Here is an 18426-nt window from a genome sequence, read left to right on the forward strand (position 1 = left end):
AGCACCAGGAGATGTTTGCCCGACATCATCATACCCCTAGAAGAAAAAGAGCAAAATTTCCTGATGTTTTGGTAGCATGCAGAAAGCTCAGACACAGCAAAAAAAAACAAGGGGGACAAGCGACCGTCAGGGATGTCCCCAGCTCTCCATGGCTCCCCCATCCCCTCTTAATGGATGGGGGCATAGGGATGGGGTCTTCCCCTTTCCCCCATTGCTGAGGACACGCTGAGTGTCTCCCGTTGGGCTGGAGGAGCCCACAGCCAGCATGCACAGAGCAAGGGGGAGAATGACTTTGTGCTCCAACACGCATCTGTGAGTGCTGGCTTCCTGCTGCTGTGCTTCTAGGGTGTGGGACTGCAGCTGAGCACCTCAGCTAGCTCCTCGCTGACCTAGCTGCTCCATCTAAAGGGAGAGGGGAGAAAAGGCTGGTTATTAGGAAAAAATACAGATGGCAGCAGGCGGGAGGGAAGCCAAGGGCAGGAAGGACAAATCCACTCCTGCCCTTTAATAAGGAGTTGTTTGCTTGGCGTAATTCAAAGGGGTCTTTGGCATCGTCCCCGGGATAAATAGGACCAGGGAACTTGTTTTTTCCCATGTGCGGTTTTGGCATTATAGGATTTTGCAGTGTTTGTGCTCTGCCTTCCGTCCTGCAGCAGCGTTTGTGCCTGGCCAGGATGGGACCACCACAAGCCCCCCAGCCTTTCCCTGGGTCCGTGGGGGCTCTGATGGGTTGGGGCTCTCTTGTCGCGGCTCCTCCAGTTTGCCCAATTCCCTGCAGAACTTGCAACCTTAACCCAGGATTTATGGTGTTTTTTTGGGGGGCAGGGCACAAAAGCAGGACCGGAGGGGGCTTTGCTTTTGCCAGCCCCTCGGTCGTGCTGTGGAGCACTGCTGGGATGCTTGGGCACGGTCTCTCAGCGCTGACAGAGCGGCGCTTTTATCTGAAAGCGCACTGCGAGGCTCTGGATGCGTTTCCGATTGGTTTGTTTTTATTTACAGTGATTATCATTTGAGTCAGTGTCTGTGCACTCAGCAGCATCTAATTTTGCTCGTGAAGGCGAGCTCATCTTTGAACTTTATTTGCAGTGGCTTTGTGTGCTGCGTGTATTTTGGGTACCACACCGAGAGCCGTGCCATCACCATGCATCCTTTACTGAACGCATCCGGTCCCTAAATCAGCACCAGTTTTTCAAAAACGAGAACTTTTTGATCATGTGCAGCAGATATATTTTGATCGTCTGCTTTTGTGTGCTGCTCTTCAGCTGTTTTAAACAAATCTGCTGTGCGTTGCCTGTTTGTTAGCCGCCTGCCTCCCGACTTTGATATGCATTTTTAATTAGCTGCCCCGCGGCTTCTTCTCCAACATTTCTCAGGTAGCTTTCCAGCAATCTGGCCAACCTGGCTGATCCAACCGGATTCCCAGGGTGGCACCATGCTAGGACTGTCCTGGAAGTCACATCGGTGAGCTGTGCACCCAGGTAGCCTGCTCACCTCCCTAATTTCTTGACCCCTTGCACCTGCAACGCGATGGCTGATGGCTGTCCCCTCACCGGCTGTCTCCTTACCTGGGAGACACCCCCAGTGAGGTCTAACACCCTTGGCATTTAAGGGCCTCAACGTGCATTTTCCTCTATTTTCGTTCTTCACCACTGCAAGGGGAGGTCTGGGGCCAGTTTAAGGTGATTTGGTCAATGTGGCTGTCTCCTGCTGTGGTCATCTCCTGCCCTGGCTCTTCCCAGGGAAGTTCCCCCTAAAGTCAGCAGTGGGATCCTTGTGCTCACCACTGGTTTGCACTGGGAGCATCTCCTTGCAGAGCGTGGATTTGCTGGGGGTCCCCAGCCCCAAATGCTTCTCCCTTTTGGGGGGACAGCAAAATCCCACAGCCAAATTGGACCACCCCAGCAGGGCAGGGCACCCCTTTATCCCTGCCCTGCTCACTCCCTCCGCACGGTGCCCCTTCTGTGTGGAGCTGTCCCCGTGCCCCCCTCTGTGCTGTGTACCCACCCGTGTCCCATCCCCTCCAACCCCACAGAGCAGCCAGGGACATGGAAAAGTGACAAGGACATCACTTTCCCTGCTTAAGCTCTTTTCTTTCTCTCCCTTTTTATTTTTCCACTCCTTTTTCTGCCTATCTTTTTTTTTTTTTTCTTTCTCCTCTGCCTCTTTCTATCCCCCGCTGTGCGCCGCGGCTTTGCGAGCTGGAAGGACGGCCAGATAAAAAGCTCGTCTTTCTTTCAGATCCTTTCACCAAACCACCCCTCCGCCTCCTCCTCCCCGCCCCATTCTCCTTGCAGATTTACAGGCAGCCCAGGAGAAAGTGCCGGCATTAGCATTTTTAATAAAGAGCCGCTTGGAAGGGAGGGCAGCGGGCGGGGAGGTGGGCAGGGGAACAGCAGCCGGAGCCTGGCGAGACCCTGGCCAGGCAGAGCCTCAGTGGGGCTGGCACTGGGTGGAAACCCCAAAAAGCATCAAGGGGCCGTGGCCCAGACCTATTTTAAGCCCATAACCACCAACCACCTAATTCTCTGGTGGCACTGCAGCCGTGCTCATGTGTAGCAACTTCTCAGCACCTTCGGCTCTTCCTGCCAGCTCCCTTCCAGCAGCCCCAGGTTAGCTCATCACTGCCGTGTCCCATGGGCCCAGGCTTTAGTTCCTTATCCAACAGAGGCAAAAAAGCCCCGTAGATAACAAGGGTGGCTCCCAAGGCTGGAGGTCGGTCTGACCTTGTCCCCGTGGGGCTGCAAGGCAGGGTACAGCTCCGGGGTGCAGGGGAGGTAAATCAGAGAAACACCAACAGCACCAGGTCCCGAGGGCTTGTCTGGCACATCGGGAGCTTCCCCTTGAGCCTGGGTCTGGAGCAGGGTGTGAGTCCAGCTGGAAAAAACAAGAGGCCTGAAGACCGTCCCGGGGATGCATTGGCAGAGCTTTGGCTGTAGGCACTCGCTCACGGTGCTTGGTGAGCTTTCTGGCTGTCGGCTGCCCCGTGGACCCCCCGTTTTGTTGTTTCAGATGCCAAGGCTTGCAGGGAGCCAAGGGCTGTCATTTCTGGCCCATTTAATCCAATCTGATCAGATGCAGAGCTGCTTCTGATCTGTCTCCGTACCCTTTGTGAGCTTGGAAGGCCACGCAGCCAAAATACCTGCCAAGAGCAAGGAAAGCAGAGCAGCGAGGCGCCTGCGGAGCACAGGAGGTGGGGAGACAGGCAGCTGCATGGGCACAGGGGAAGAAAGAGGGGATGAAACAACACCAGAGCCACGGGGGGGACATGCCAGCGATGGAGGGGGGTGAGATGTGAGTGGGGGAGAACTTCTCCCCCCACCCTCTGCAGCAGGAGGCACAAGTAGGCAAGGAGGGGACTTTTGTCTGCCTGGGAGGAACAGTCGGTGCGGAGCTCCTGGAGAGCCAGGCTCAGAGCACAAAATTTTAGGCACAGTTGGAAGTCGGACACTGGGGGGCATAACGTGTCCTGGGAGCTGATTTGCACCTCGCAGGCAGACTGGAGGCTGAGTGGCACCGCGGTGCTGCCTCCTGGGCTCCCATGGCACTGCCGCTTTTGTGCTGAGCACCGGGGCATGCAGAGCGTGGCTCTCCACCACCATTTTCCCACCCGACCCGCCAAGGAACAATACCATGCTCTGCTTTTGTTCCCAGCCTGGCACACTCCAGAGAAGCAAGAATAAAGCCCATCTATCTGCAGGGAGGCGGGGATGTGCAGCATTCAAGGCGCTGGCGAGGCACAAGGAGCAAGAGGGCCTTATCCGGGGCGAGGCGCTGGATGTAATCCCCTGCGCCCAGCCGGCCACAGCAGTGCCATTGTGTCCCGGCCAGGAAATGAGCAGCGTGCTCTAATCCTGCAATCAGGATTTTTATTTTTTTTTGTCCTTGCTGAAATAACTTCAGATTAGAAATTGAAGTGCTTATGCAGGAGAGCTGTAATTGCCTGGAGAGAAAATCCCCAGGCTTGCTGGAGCAAGGTGCTTGTGGTGCCCCTTGCGGGGAGGCGAGCTCTCACCGGGTCTCTTAAAGGTGGCAGGGTGGAAAAATCTCTTTCTCTTCCCAGCTCTGAGCTTGCCTTGCAAATGGGATTTGGTTGGGTCTGGTTGTGATTCCCCTTGTCTGGTATCCTGCATTTTTTTTTCTTTATTTATTTTTTTCTGGTCTCTGACTTGCCAGTCTCTCTGCAATGGATGCTGTGTAAAAAATGCAGAGAATGCTCCACAAAAGATGCTGTGTAAATGATGCTAAAAGCTGTAAATTTTTCAGGATAAAGGAAATAAAAGCTTTGTCTGGGTTTGGGTTAGCACCCACGCCACCTGAAACTATGAAACTGAAGGGGAATAAGGCAAGGGGTTGAAACTGTCCCTGGGCCTGAGATGCTTCCTTCCAGAAGGCTCGCAGAGGAAAGTTTCAGATGTGTTTTGGGTTGCTTTTTGCAGTTTGATGGATGTGATAAAAATCTCCACTGTGGGAGCAGGTGGGTGGTACCCGAGTGTGCAGGGGTGTGAGGCTCACAGATGCTCTGCAGTGATGGGAAGGGGGGGCTGGAGCCAAGCGTACCCCGAAATAAACGGCGAGGTATGCCACTGAATGGGGGCACCAGCCATATAGGATCCTAACTCCTAAAAATTGGGAGAAAAAAAAAAAAAAAAAGGCCAAACATCTTGGGTGTGGGGCTATTTTCCTGCCTTGTCCTGGCTTGGTTTGTGCTATGTGATCCCAGGACCTATTCTGTGCTTGCACCCATGTGTGTGTGCCACAGGTGCAGTGGCTCTTGCTGCAGCACATAGCATGCAGCCAGGGAGATATTTGGGGATGCCAGCGTGATGTCCTTGTGCTTCTCCTCCAGACCCTGGCCATACACCATATTCCAGCGCGGCTTCGACCTGGTGCTGGGCGAGCAGCCATCCGACAAGATTTTTCGGTAAGCCCTGCTTCAACCTTATCCCCACCCCTTGGACCTCCCTGCTGGTTTGGCCGCTGCCTGGTGCTGGTCCTGGGGAGGGTGCAGCAGGCTGGTGATGGCATGGCCAAGCACGGTGTCCTGTGCCACCTCCTGGGGACTTGTGAGCATGGCTGGCGTGGTCCTACTACAGCGGCCACGTGGGTTTCATGGGATGCTGGATGCCCAGCAGCCAGTTCCTCCTCCCCATCCACAAGGAGAGCAAGATGTAGGTTCTGAAGGAGGATTTCTACCAAAAGGAGAAGTGCTTTCCTTTTCCCTGGACACCTCAGAGAGGAGGAATAAATACATGAATAATCCCTCGTCACCTCTCCTCCTGCTCCCCAGCAGCATGCTCCTGGCGGATGGGTGCTGGAGATACCTGCATCCAGCTGGGGATGGGTTTGGGACCACCCCAGGGAGAGGGACGGGTTCAAGGGCTGGGTTTTGGTGGAGGTGGACATCTGCATGATGTCGCCGCATTGATGTGACACAAGGGTGGCCCTCTGGGTGCGGTGCCCCCCTGTGTGCCTGCTCCCCTGCCAGGTTCACCTACACCCTGGGGGAGGGCATGTGGCTGCCACTGAGCAAGAGCTTCGTCATCCCTCCGGCTGAGCTGGCCATCAACCCCTCGGCCAAGTGCAAGACCGACATGACGGTGATGGAGGACGCAGTGGAGGTCAGGTGGGTGTGACTGCAGAGCGGGGACGAGGGTCTGTAACAGCCTGGTGTGGCTCTGCAGCCAGGGGGACAACCCAAAGGACGTGGGGGTGGTGAGAGCTTGGGGGTTGGTACGTCTGCTGCCAACCAGAGCAGTGCCAACCAGAGCAGTGAAACACCTTCTCCCCCTCCTCGCAGGGAAGAGCTGATGACCTCCTCCTCCTTCGACAGCCTGGAGGTTCTCCTCGACTCCTTTGGCCCCGTCCGGGACTGCACCAGGGACAACGGGGGCTGCAGCAAGAATTTCCGCTGCATCGCCGACCGCAAGCTGGATTCAACGGGCTGCGTGGTGCGTGGTGGGGGGACAGGGCGGAGGAGGAAGAGATGCCTCCTGCTCTCCTCATTACCCCAGAGTGAATATTTTTTGTGTTTTGGGGGCACCTGGTGGCTCTTTCAGGTGTCCCTATGACCTGTAGCGTGTTCTGTGCTGGTGGAGGGGCCTCAGGGAGCAGCATTTTAGCACCCACCACCTCCACAGCCTCCTCTCTGCCCCACCCAGCTGGGATTTCATCCCAGGAGCCACTTTTGGCTGGCTGGGCTCCCCTCATCTCTCTCGCTTTCCCCTCCACCAGTGCCCAGCGGGACTGAGCCCCATGAAGGACGGCACGGGCTGCTACGACCGCCACGTCGGCGTCGACTGCTCTGACGGCTTCAACGGGGGCTGCGAGCAGCTGTGCCTGCAGCAGATGGTGCCCCTGCCCGACGACCCCCTGCTCTACAACATCCTCATGTTCTGTGGGTGAGCCCCCCAGCACCGTCCCCAGCATGGGGACCTCCGTGTCCCTGGGAGCAGGAGACCCCTCCTCGCTCCGTGAGGGCACACAGGTGGCCTTGGCCAAGTGAACTGAGAGCACGTGGGGGTTTCTGCACCATAACCTCTTCCCAAGCAAAACGCAAAATGCAAAGTGGCCCCAGGGGCTGGGTGGCTTTGAGGGTGTCCTCATTTCTGGGTGTCCCACCTGGAGCGGCTTGGGCCTCGCTGGTGGGGCTGCAGGTGATGGGGCCCCGCTGCTGGCTTGCCAGGTGCATCGAGGACTACAAGCTGGGTGTGGACGGGCGGTCATGCCAGCTCATCTCCGAGTCGTGCCCTGAGGCGGGGGACTGTGGCGAGCCCCGCGAGCTGCCCATGAACCAGACGCTCTTTGGGGAGATCTTCTATGGCTACAACAACCACTCCAAGGAGGTGGCCCCAGGGCAGGTGCTCAAAGGGACCTTTAGGTAAGGGGGGACGTGGCGAGGTGGCTGCTGGCAGGGTTTCCAAGAGCACAGTGTGTGGTTCAGCCATCTCTGGCCAAGTTTTGCAGAAGACCGAGGGGCTGGCAGGGCAGGCACATCTGAAACCACATCTGTCTTCATAACCCATGCCCAGAGGCTTGGTGCTGGGTCTTTGGAGTGGGTTGCCAGCCAGGTGTTGCCATCCCTTGTCTCCTCACCCAATCCTCCTCTCTCCCCAATTAACTTGCAGGCAGAACAACTTTGCCCGGGGCCTGGAGCAGCAGTTGCCAGATGGGCTGGTGGTGGCCACGGTGCCCCTGGAGAACCAGTGCCAAGAGGAGCTCTCAGACCCCACACCTGACCCCGAGTTCCTCACCGGTGAGTGAGCCCGGCCAGACCTACACCCTCCTGGGGATGCTGCGTGAAATATCCTGCCTGGCTGCAGCACCCCGTGCCCAGCCCTGCAAGGGGAAGGCGGCACGTTTCCCGATTTTATTTCAGCCACCTGCAAACGGGGGCAGTCAGTAGCATTGCTGTGGCAGGCTGCCTGCTGCCAGGCTGCCCGGTTGCGGGGCACAGGCTGTGAATTAATTGTGTGGCTAACAGCTCAGGTGCCCACCGGAGAGCTGGGGGTTTTTCAAAAAGATTTTTCTTCTTCCAGGCAAAAAACGTTTTCCAAATGCCTTTAATTTGATTTCCAAGCCAGAAATTGTTGTAAAGAAGCATTCAAAACCACAATATTTTGGTTTGTCCTCACAGACCATTGACCATGAGCACCAAGGTCACGGTGGGTTCCTAGCCTGGAGGGTGCTGCAGGGGTGACAAAGGCAGTGCCACCACGGCCACGGCATCACAGAGGGGATGGGGGCCAGGGACTTTGCTGGCAATGACGCCAGGGAGACAGAAGCCAGCAAATTGCTGTATTCATTTCCCACTGCTCTGCTGGCTCTTTGTGGCTGATTAGGAGGGGAAAAAAAGAGAGAGAAGAAAAAAAAAAAGGAAAAGGAGTGAAATCTTCTGTGCTTGTCAGTAGGCAGATCTGGGCTTTGCTGTGAATACACGAGAGGCAGAGCTGCTGAGTAAGGAAGGGCTGTTTTTGCATAAACACTTTAAGGGGACGAGCGAGGCTTTGAAGCTGTTGGCAGCAGCCGGCGCTGAAGGAAGCGGCACTGGGAGGCAGAGTACTGCATCCTCCTTATCCTCTGCCTCTCCTCCTCGCTGCGGGGGGGGGGGCACGTTGTTGTCCTGCCTGAGCCCTGCTGCGTGGCTGCTCGGCTGCCAAGCAGTGGTGTGCTGCACTGGAGGTGTGCAGCCAGCTGTGGGATGCTCTGGCCACCAACATCAGAGCTGTGAGCAGCCTCAGTTCCCTTTCTCGGGCTTGGTCCCAGGATTTGGCTCTCAGGAGCTGGGTCTGTCCCTGGGTTGACCACCCTCATCCTCATCCAGGCCATCTCGGGAGGGTTTCTGGTCTTGCTCAGCCCCAGCATTGCCACAGTGCCCAAGGGACCGTGAGCACAGGAGGGCGATTTCCCCATGCACACGTGTCCTGCTCTGTCCCCTGGGCCTCCGTGTTGGCCGCAGCTGTGGCGTGACGGTGACCGTTCCCAGGCCTGCCAAAAGCTCATTAAAAAGCGCAACTCTCATTAGCGAAGTAATTAGCACACCTGGGCATGTCTGGGGAGCGGCCGCCGGGAGGGAGGCAGGAGGAGGCTCGTTATCTTCCGCCGCGGAGCCCCGGACAGCAGGATGAAACGAAGCCATCATTTTTCCTTCAAAGCCATGATTTTAATTGCCGCGGAGCAGCTGACGGTGGGGACATGATGAGTGCTGGTCCTTTCCATGCCTCCTTCCCACCCTGTCGGGTGCACAGCGCCGGGCATGGCACAAGGCACTGCGCCCTCCGCAGTGTCCCCACGCCTGGCAGTGGTGCTGAGCGGTGCTGAGCGCCGTGTCCTCTCTCTGGCAGGGATGGTGAACTTCAGCGAGGTGTCCGGGTACCCGCTCCTGCAGCACTGGAAGGTGCAGTCCGTCATGTACCATGTCCGGCTCAACCAGCTCACCATCTCCCAGTGTAAGTGGGGCCAAAAGTGGTGGCAAGAGGACACGGCACCTTCTGCTGGGTTGTGGGCTTAGGGTTGGCTGGTCTGGAGGGCCCAAGGGGCTCAGTGTCTGCATGGATCTGGGCATCTCCCCCCATGTCACCCCCAGCCTTCAGCAACGCGCTCCACTCTCTGGATGGGGCCACCTCCCGCAGGGATTTTGTGGCGCTGCTGGACCAGTTTGGCAACCACTACATCCAGGAGGCCGTGTACGGCTTCGAGGAGTCCTGCTCCATCTGGTACCCCAACAGGCAGGTCCAGCGGCAGCTCTGGCTGGAGTACGAGGACATCAGCAAAGGTAGGAGCCCTGGGACAGGTCCCCAAAGCCACCCCGCTGCCTGCTGAGCAGAAGCTGGGTTTGCCCTCTGCACAACAGGGAGAGCGCCCAGCCCTTGCAGAGGCTGCATCCAACCTCATTTTCTTATTTCCACCCTGCTGTTGTGGTCAAAGGACCCCCGTGGACTGCAGCCAGCGTCAGCCCGGGCCAGCAAGGCGTATAAATACCCACACCCCCAGGGAGATGAAAGATGAATGCGCTAATCCCACCAAGCCGTCCTGTCTGATTCTGGACTTAGCTGCTATTTGTCTTTAATCCCGTCCCTTCGCTCCCTTTGTCTCCTCCCTATCTGCTCTCTTCCACTCACATCCCGGGGCCAGACTTTCCTTCTGCTAATGTTTTCTCTTCTCCCCGGGTGCCAGCGCTGTGTTTTACTGTCTGCACACCAGTGACGAACTGGTCACCGGGCTCTGGGAAAAGGGGGGAGCCTGCGGGAGCCCAGTCCTGGCTCTGCCTTCAGTACAGAGAAGGAAGCATCTGCACACTGCATTAGAAGCAGCAGGAAAGCTCAAAATCCTGGGTGTGGGTGACCCCTCGGGTGGAAAACGTTCATTTCTGAGCCTGGATGCTGCGGGCTGAGGCCTCCTGGAGCCTGGACGCCTTCCTGAGCCCACCTGCAAGAGTCCAGACCTGCTGCTGTTTTGCTGAGGGCTGTTTCCAGATGTAGCATCTTTTGATTGCGAGTACTTTTTTTTTTTTTTTTTTTTTTTTTTTCCCCTCCTGCAATTTCCTCCTCTTTGATTTTCCTGCTTGGAGGCTTTTCAGGTCTGGCAGTCTCTTTCCACCCACAGTATCACATTTCGGTTTTGCTCTGGCACCTGCCACTTTCCCTCCTTTCCTTTTTGTTTGCAAACGTCAGGAGCTGGATATCGACTGAGAAATTGCAAGAGACAACTCATTCTCTGGCTCCTCTGCTTTCCCCTGGTGCCTGTGAAGCTGCAATTCACAGCTAGCCCAAAGTGATCCATTTCCAGCTCGATGGGGTAGCCGAGCAATGCTCTCATACCCGGGTTTTTGTCTAACAGCCCTGTTTTCCTCGCAGGGGTCTCAGAGATTGGCTTGGCCGACCCTTGCAATAGGAAGATCTCCCCACAGCATCCCGCAGTGGCCTCAGCCTCCGTAGCTTCTTCCCACCCCACCAGCCTGCCTTGTCCTTGTCAACGCCAGCCCTTTTTTCACGATGACACCACGGGGATGTGGTGGCATCGGGGCGCTGGGCACCTTTGCAAAGAGCTTGGAAAAGCCCCATCGTAGCCCGGCTGGGGGCTGCAGTGGTGCTGAACCTGTAGGACTGCCTCCGTCTCACCATTTTCTTCTGCCTCATGTCCATGCTTTGAAAGCCAAACCCAGGAAAGACCCCATTCCCCAGCCTGGCTGCAACCTTGCCCACCTCCATCACACCCGTCATGGTCTTTGGTGACTGCGGGGGTGATGGTATGCGCTTCTGCCACACTCAGCGGGGGATATTTGGGGCTGGTGGTGCTAGAGGGAGAGGCTTTCCGAAGCCCTCTGGCCACCTGTCTTGTCTGAAAGCCCTTTTCCAGTGCAGGACACGTGCCCCCTCAAGCCCTCCCCCTACATTTCTTGGGGGGAAAGGTGGACAGATGCAAAGAGCCAGCCATGAGGCAGATCCCAAAAGGGAAGTGCTCCTCATCTCCCTTCCCCATAGAGGAAACCGAGCACAGGTGCAATGGATGGACCAGAGGAAGTCTTGGTGGGTGGCTTTGTAGCCATCTCAGGAACTTCCTGGCCATCTGGAAGCACTGACACATCTTTTCTGCTTATTCTGAGCTCTTTGGATCTGCATCCCTTGTTTTTGGTTTGTCTGCCTCTAGGAGGGATTGGCAGGCTGAGCTGTTTGCCTCTGCAGAGAGCAATGCTAAGATACAAAATAAAATTAAAAAGGAGGGGAAAAAAAAAATACAAAATGCCCATGTGCAGGCACACACAGCAGTGTGAGGCACAGATGCCTCAGCACAGGGTAGGAAGGCAATCTGGGGCCCGCTCTGCCAGCAGTGGCTGCAGCTTTTGGAGCCGTGGGGACGATTGAGGGCAGCTCGGGGCAATTTGCAGCCCGCATTCGTGAGGGTGCTGCCACGTGCAGGCCTTTTGGAGGTGGGAGTCCACATCGCTGCTGTGCACCTGTCCCTGTGGGTGTGCAGTGCGCTCTGGTGCCTCGATGCTTGTGGGCTGCTGGTCTTGGTGGGGGCTTGTGAGAATCAAGGGAGTGGAGAGGAGAAATCAGCGGTCGGGCTGATTGCTGGGGGAGGCAGCCAGGTTGTTCCTCCTGAGCCTCCAGCTGCAAGAAGGAGGCTCCCTCTCGTGGGGACCTGCTGCAAGGGCTGGGGAAACTGAGGCACTGGGAGACAAGAGGCCAGGGTGGATTTTCCCGTCCTGATGCCTGCTCTCAAGGCCAGTAAGCATTTCATCCCTACAGAGCAGCCCTTACAGACACAGGGGGTCCTCTGGGCGCTGCCTGCCTCAGAGCCTTCTCTCCTGGGACCATCCCCTGACTGATGGCTTGGAGCCCACCCCTGTGCCCCTCTTTTCCCCCCCTTCTCCAGGCAACTCCCCCTCGGATGAGTCGGAGGAGCGTGAGCGGGACCCCAAGGTGCTCACCTTCCCCGAGTACATCGCCAGCCTCTCCGAGTCGGGCACCAAGCGCATGGCGGCCGGCGTGCGGATGGAGTGCCAGAGCCGCGGGCGCTGCCCCTCGTCCTGCCCCCTCTGCCACGTCGCCTCCGGCCCCGACACGCCGGCCGAGCCCATCCTGCTTGAGGTCACCAAGGCAGCCCCCATCTATGAGCTGGTCACCAACAACCAGACCCAGCGGGTGAGGAGCTGGGGTGGCATCAGGGTGGCATTGGTGGCCCTTGACCTCATCCCCAGGGTGGATGGGCCATGCTGAACCGTTTTGGCCTCACCCATGGGGAATGGATGAGCACAAGCTCTGGTGGTGGGATGCCCACCTGGTGCTCAGCCCCTTCTCCTCCCTCCCAGCTCTTGCAGGAGGCCACCATGAGCTCGCTGTGGTGCTCGGGCAGCGGAGACGTCATCGAGGACTGGTGCCGCTGCGACTCGAGTGCCTTTGGGGCTGACGGGCTGCCCACCTGTGCGCCTCTCCCCCACCCCATGTAGGTCCCTGTGCCTGGACCCTCGGTGGTCCTGCAAGGGGGTGGCGATGGCCCCATGGTGGTGGGCCCTGGGTGGCTCTGTGGGGCAGGGGTGCGAGCGGATGGGGGATGTGGGAACCAGGCAGGGGGTGCAGAGATGCAGTGCCTTTTCCAAATTCAGTTGGGCATTGGGGATGGGGTTTTGGATCCGTCCTGGTAGAGCAACCTCAAGGAAGGAGCTCTGGGGAGCAGTGTGCCCACAGCTGGGAGGGGGCAGAGAAGGGGGGTCACCTCTATCCAGGTGGGTGGCAGGGCTGCTGGTGGACCTGTCCCTCTGGGGACACTGACGGGCCAGCATTGCCCCCCAGCCTGCGGCTCTCCACTGTGCACGAGCCCAGCAGCACGCTGGTGGTGCTGGAGTGGGGGCACTCGGAGCCCCCCATCGGGGTGCAGATCGTCGACTACCTGCTCCGCCAGGAGAAAGTCACCGACAGGATGGACCACTCCAAGGTGGAGACCGGTGAGTGGGGGCTGCCTCCGGGTGGCGGGTGGGATGGAGGTGTTGGAGCTTCTGCCTCTCTCTTTGCAAGGGGATGCTGCTAAAATTACCTTATCCTGTGGGAAAGAAAGCAGCCCCTCCCTGCCTGCCGTGCTGCAGAGGTGCCAGCCCTGGGGACACCGGTACCATCACCCACGGTGCGTCCTTCTCTGTCCCCGTAGAGATGGTGCTGAGCTTCGTGGACGACATCATCTCTGGTGCCAAGTCTCCCTGTGCCATGCCAGCCCAGGTGCCCGACAGGCTCTCCTCCACCATCTCCCTCATCATCCGCTGCCTGGAGCCCGACACCACCTACATGTGAGTCACCTCCGCCCGTGGGACACTGCTCGGGTGTGCGTGAAGGCTCGGGAGCCTTCACCGCTGTCCTCCTCGGCCAGGTTCACCCTCTGGGGAGTCGACAACACAGGGAGACGCTCCAGGTCCAGTGATGTGACGGTGAAGACGCCCTGCCCCGTGGTAGATGATGTAAAAGCTCAAGGTGAGGTGGAGCTGGTGCTGGCCTGACACTTCGCATGTACAGCTCGGAGTACTGGAAAGCAGCTTTGTTGTGCAAGATGTGGAGGCCTGGCTGGGACTCGGGCAGGGCTTGGAAAGGGGGTACAAAACCACCCCAAATCTGTATGTCTGTGGTCACAGGGTGAGCATGCCTAGGGTGATGCTTGGGACCAGTGATGGGGGGTTCCCCACTGACTGTCCCCACTGATTGTACCCACTGGCTGCTTCTGTCCTGGCCTCAATGTCCCCTGCACCCCCGATGGCCCAGGCAGTGCGTGATGCTGAAGGCTGGCACGGGGGGCAGCAGGAGGAACCCATTCCCCCCACAAACAAGCACAGAAGCAGCCTGTGCTCATGCTAAGATAGGTGGAGGGGTAGGCTCTGGGGACATATTGGGCACGGGCGGGGGAATAGCTGAGAAGACCTGACCTGACCTGCCCAAGTGACTGATAGCATCTGTGATGCCCAAAGTAATCCCAGTTGTGTTCCTTCTGGTAAATAAATGGTATTTCACCACCAGTACCTGATGACACCACCCGTTTCTCCTCCTAATTGGATCAAACTACGGGAGCCTACATTGGATTGATTAGTCCAGCTGAGTCCGGGTGATGCCTTCTCTCTGTTGTTCCTCCAGTGCCTTGATACGACATTAATCATACCCCGGGGGACAAATCTTGGCTCCAGTAATGGCCGTGGAAGATGTGCCTCATGGTTCCACCAGAGCCAAGCATTGTCCTGGTGGGCTTTGTTCTTTGTGCTCATCTCTTGCACCCCACTGACTAGCCCTTGTCCTCCTGCCCAGAAATTGCCGACAAGATCTACAACCTCTTCAACGGCTACACCAGTGGCAAGGAGCAGCAGACAGCCTACAACACCCTGCTGGACCTGGGCTCCCCCAGCCTGCACCGAGTGCTGTACCACTACAACCAGCACTACGAGAGCTTTGGGGAGTTCACCTGGCGCTGTGAAGACGAGCTGGGGCCCAGGTAGGCTCAGGAGCTGGGTGGGCTTGCTGTGTGTGCCAACACATGTACAGGGTCTGGTTGTACGCCTCTGTTCTTCTCCTGGGCTTTGGCTTGACTTGTCTGTGTGCTGATCTCAGCACCACCCCTGCAGCTGCCTGGAGATGGGGTGTTTCCTGCCCTGTGTCCCCAGATGTCCCCTGCCCTGTGTCCCCAGATGTCCCCTTCTGCTTGTCTCCTCCCGTGCCTGCCCCTGTCTGAGTGGTTTTCCAGTAACGTGGCTGTTTCCGGGCGGTTAAGCAAGCCGGGCTGAGAAATTATGTGGGTTGCAGTGGTGTTTCCTAGCAGCTGGCCTCCACAAAACTGGAGTCCTGAGCCCGTCCAGTATTCAGCATTTCTTCAGATGTACGTCAGCAACAGATCCCATCTGGGAAACGCACGGTCCCCCTGCTCAACACCTCCTCTCATCAGTCTCACCTCTGGCTCCCTTCCAGCCCTGCTTCTCCAGGTGATCACGGGTGGATTTCTGGCAGAGGATCAGAGAGCACACGTACCTTTTCTGCTCTCCAAGTCTCCACTAGGGAGGCAGAAGGTCTCAGTAGATACCTGGTGGCTGTCTTGCTTGTAGCATCCCTTCACATCCCTCCTAGTTCAGCTTTGCTGGGAAACCCTCCAGTGATCCTCAGCTTCCTGGGGCAAAGCTGGCTTTTCTCCTCTTTTCCCTTTTTCTATTTATTTTCTAAGAAACTTGAAGTCTCTAAGGCAGAGCATCAAAGCTTGGGAGCAACCTCCCAGTGTACGGAGACTTCTGGTTATGGCTTCATTCCCAGGTTCTGAGTAGGACCATCTCTGTTGCCACACGTGAAATCCAGCCCCAGTTTGCACAGCCTGTCTGACATCTGCTGCAGTGGTTTGTGTGAGGAGCAAGTGAAGTGGCACACTGGGTTTGTCACACAGCCACTGCCACTGTCCAGGGCAGGCATTGCCGTCAGTGCTCGTGATACCAGTGAGGAGAGCACAGCACCACCAGGACGTGGGGTGGAAGCCATTTGCTCAAGCCCCACAGGGCAGAGCAGTGTTGGCACAGGGTGACCAGAAGTGCCATGGGATGACCAAATGTTGCTGTTTGCTGCAAGTCAGAGGGTTAATTCCACCCGCTGGAAATGCTGGAGAGCTTAGGGTGGGGTGACACAAGCTGCTGATGAAGTGCTCGCAGCTCGCGCTGCTTGGAAGGAGAGGTTGAGGCAGCTGCAGCGGGATCTGGTGATGACAAATCTTGGAAAGCAAGCCTCCTGTCTGATCGTCTGCGAGGGCGAAGCATCCAGACTGGTGGTGACAGGACAAATCACTCGCAGATGACATTGTTTAGCCAGCAGACGGAGGATTTGTGTGGCTGCTGCTGCTGCTCCTTTGAAGTGCTGGACGCAGACCCACGCGAGCGACTCGGCGATGCTCCCCCAGCTCCGCGCTGCCGTGCCGCCTTTGGCTCTGCTCACACTCATCGTCCTGCTCACCAGGGCTGGCTGCTGGGCTGAGGGAAGCAAGTATTGCGTGCAGATAGCTCGGTCGGGGTTACCGAAGCGAGACGGTCCCTCCCAGTCTGGGAAAGGCTGCAGAGAGCTCTGGACTTTGCATACGAAGACGTGGAGAGGAGGGCGGGTCGTTTTCCAGCAAGCCACAAGTGAAAAGAGGCTTTGGTGCGGATCCTGGTGGAGCTCGCTGGTGTTTGCGGCCTCCCTATTGGTGTCAGACCTGTCCAGCCTGGAGCTGCAGCCACATGGAGCCAGCAAGGGGAGAGCTGTGGCTTGCAGCCCCTGCTTATCCAAGCAAGAGTGTGACAAAGGTTTTTGTCCCCAGCATCCCGATTTGCCTCTCTGCTGCCTGCCCCGTGCAGAGTTACTGCAACCATGGGGACGTGTCTCCTGTTCCTTGTCTATGCCAGCCCAAAAAGTGACCTTGAAGCTGGCTGGGAGAAACTTGTTCCAGCCCTTGGGACAATGACAGTTTTGTCTGGGTTTCCAGGCACATGTAATACTCACCTGCAAGACACTTCATTTGGATCCATTACCTACACATTTGCCAGATTCCCCTGAGATCACCTGAAGTGCTAGACACGTTTAAAACGAACATAACGCGTTTTATCTGAACAAAGTGTTGCTCTCGATAAGAGCATTAGAAGCACAACTTTCAGAGAAAAAAAAAGCCTGAAGAGAAAAAGAGACAATTTGGGTTGTATTTGGCCAGGATCGCCCGTGCTGCTCTTGTAACTAATCCAGCACGAGGGGCTGGTGGTTTAGCACTTCCTCATTATCAGCACAAGCTCGCACCAAAGTGGTGCTGCTCTGGGGGTGCTGCAGGGGCCCTGCTGCAGGGGGTGGCTCGTGCCCAGCCCTCCTGTCCCCCTGCCTCCCGACCCCTTCCCCTGGCTTTCTTGGCTGGGTCGCACAAGCAGCATGGGCTGCCTGACGGCTCCTTACCAACCCCTGCTGCTCGTTTCTTTCCCTGCAACCAGAAAACACGGAAAATACATGTTCAAAAGAGAGGGGGGGTTTCTCTTTCAGAGCTTTTCTGTGTTAAGCTGATGTTGTATGCGTTGATGTATTCCTTCTAGCTTGCACGCTGTCCTGTGGGACACATTTCCTAAACTGTTATTAAGCATTATAAGTCATGTGTCAGGAGTGTCGTTGACTGTACTTACATTTTATGACACCGCATCTTATGGGGCTCATAACAAAACCCCACAAGCCAGCCTAATACAGATGACAGGCATGATAGTTTGAGTGTTGTTTTTTTTTTTTTTTTCCCCCTAAATCTCTTTCATGCTCAGTGATGTCCCAGCAGGCTGGTTCCCAACGCTGTACATTTCTCTTCCACCACATCCCCCTCAGCCACGTGGTGGTAAGGGAGCGATGCTCCCCGCATGTGCCTGACGGCTCCTCACATTTCTCCCCCCTGCCTCTTTTCTCCCCCTCTCCCACCCTGTGATTTGGGGTCTTAGAGCTGCAGCGGTGTCAGGCGATGCCGCTTGAGACACTCTTTGGGCTCGGGCACCCTTTAACCACCTTCACTTTTCTTTCCCCATGCTGTCATCCTGCCCTCCCCACTGCTCCCCGTGGTGCTTCCGTCGCCCCCGCTGCAGGAAGGCTGGCCTCATCCTCTCGCAGCTGGCAGACCTCAGCAGCTGGTGCCACGGCCTCCTGCAGGAGCCCAAGATCAGCCTCCAGCGCTCGTCCCTCAAGTACCTCGCCTGCCGCTACAGCGAGATCAAACCCTACGGGCTCGACTGGTCGGAGCTCAGCCGGGACCTCAAGAAGACGTGCGAGGAGCAGACACTGAGCGTCCTCTACAACGACTACGGGGACAAGGACTACTGAGGGATGCAGGCACCCGCCTGCACGCCGGCCCTGCTGGGGCGGCGGGGAGGGTTTTATATACGGACCCACAGCGGGGAGGGAGGGTGTCTCTGGAGACAAAAATTGGGACCGGGAGCGAAATGGCTGCTCTGTGCAGTTCTGCCTCAGTATTAGTTTCTTCTTCGGCTTGGCCAAAAGTCTTTCTAGTTAGGAGTCTTGTGGGACCCTGTTTTCTTGGTTTGTTCCGTTCATGTTGCCAAGAGGTTCCTTGTGGTGGGCGCGGGGGCACGGAGACGGCAGGCTGTGGGGCACGGCCCTCTGCACCACCCCGTGTCCCTGCCCCAGCCACTAGGGGCCACTGGTCACAGGAGAAGCACGGTGACACAGGTGGGAAGGGAGAGCTGGGGAAACAGAGACGGGCATGCAGGTCAGGATGAAATGCTAATGGTTATCGCTGAGCAAGACAGCCACCAGGCAGCCAAGAGGGTGTTTGGGGTGTATTTGTTGTGTTTTTGTTTGTTTGTTTTTTTTTGGTTTATTTTTACAGTTGTAAAGCATGAGGTCTGGATGAGACTTGGCTCAGCTGTGGTGTCATTGGCCCAGGTGAGGGGAGGAGATGGGCGGCGGTGAGCCC

At 57.1% G+C, this 18426-nt stretch overlaps 1 protein-coding gene across 1 annotated transcript in view; it reads left to right on the plus strand.

Moving 5' to 3' along the window:
* ASTN1 (astrotactin 1) overlaps positions 1-17871 on the plus strand; it is a gene marked incomplete at its 5' end in the record, with an annotated part of 38421 nt that extends 20550 nt beyond the window's left edge. The window contains 15 exons of the mRNA XM_082766588.1: positions 4847-4921; positions 5486-5623; positions 5798-5948; positions 6232-6398; positions 6683-6877; positions 7125-7252; positions 8841-8945; positions 9083-9271; positions 11875-12143; positions 12311-12444; positions 12792-12943; positions 13144-13279; positions 13360-13460; positions 14280-14463; positions 17579-17871. Of these exons, the coding sequence (XP_082622714.1) occupies positions 4847-4921; positions 5486-5623; positions 5798-5948; positions 6232-6398; positions 6683-6877; positions 7125-7252; positions 8841-8945; positions 9083-9271; positions 11875-12143; positions 12311-12444; positions 12792-12943; positions 13144-13279; positions 13360-13460; positions 14280-14463; positions 17579-17813 (2359 nt within the window). The 3' untranslated portion in view covers positions 17814-17871. The remainder of the gene's footprint in view (positions 1-4846; positions 4922-5485; positions 5624-5797; positions 5949-6231; positions 6399-6682; positions 6878-7124; positions 7253-8840; positions 8946-9082; positions 9272-11874; positions 12144-12310; positions 12445-12791; positions 12944-13143; positions 13280-13359; positions 13461-14279; positions 14464-17578) is intronic.
* Positions 17872-18426: the final 555 nt, after the last annotated feature.

Source organism: Aythya marila, assembly GCF_965140915.1.
Source record: "Aythya marila genome assembly, chromosome: 8".
Taxonomy (NCBI): domain Eukaryota; kingdom Metazoa; phylum Chordata; class Aves; order Anseriformes; family Anatidae; genus Aythya; species Aythya marila.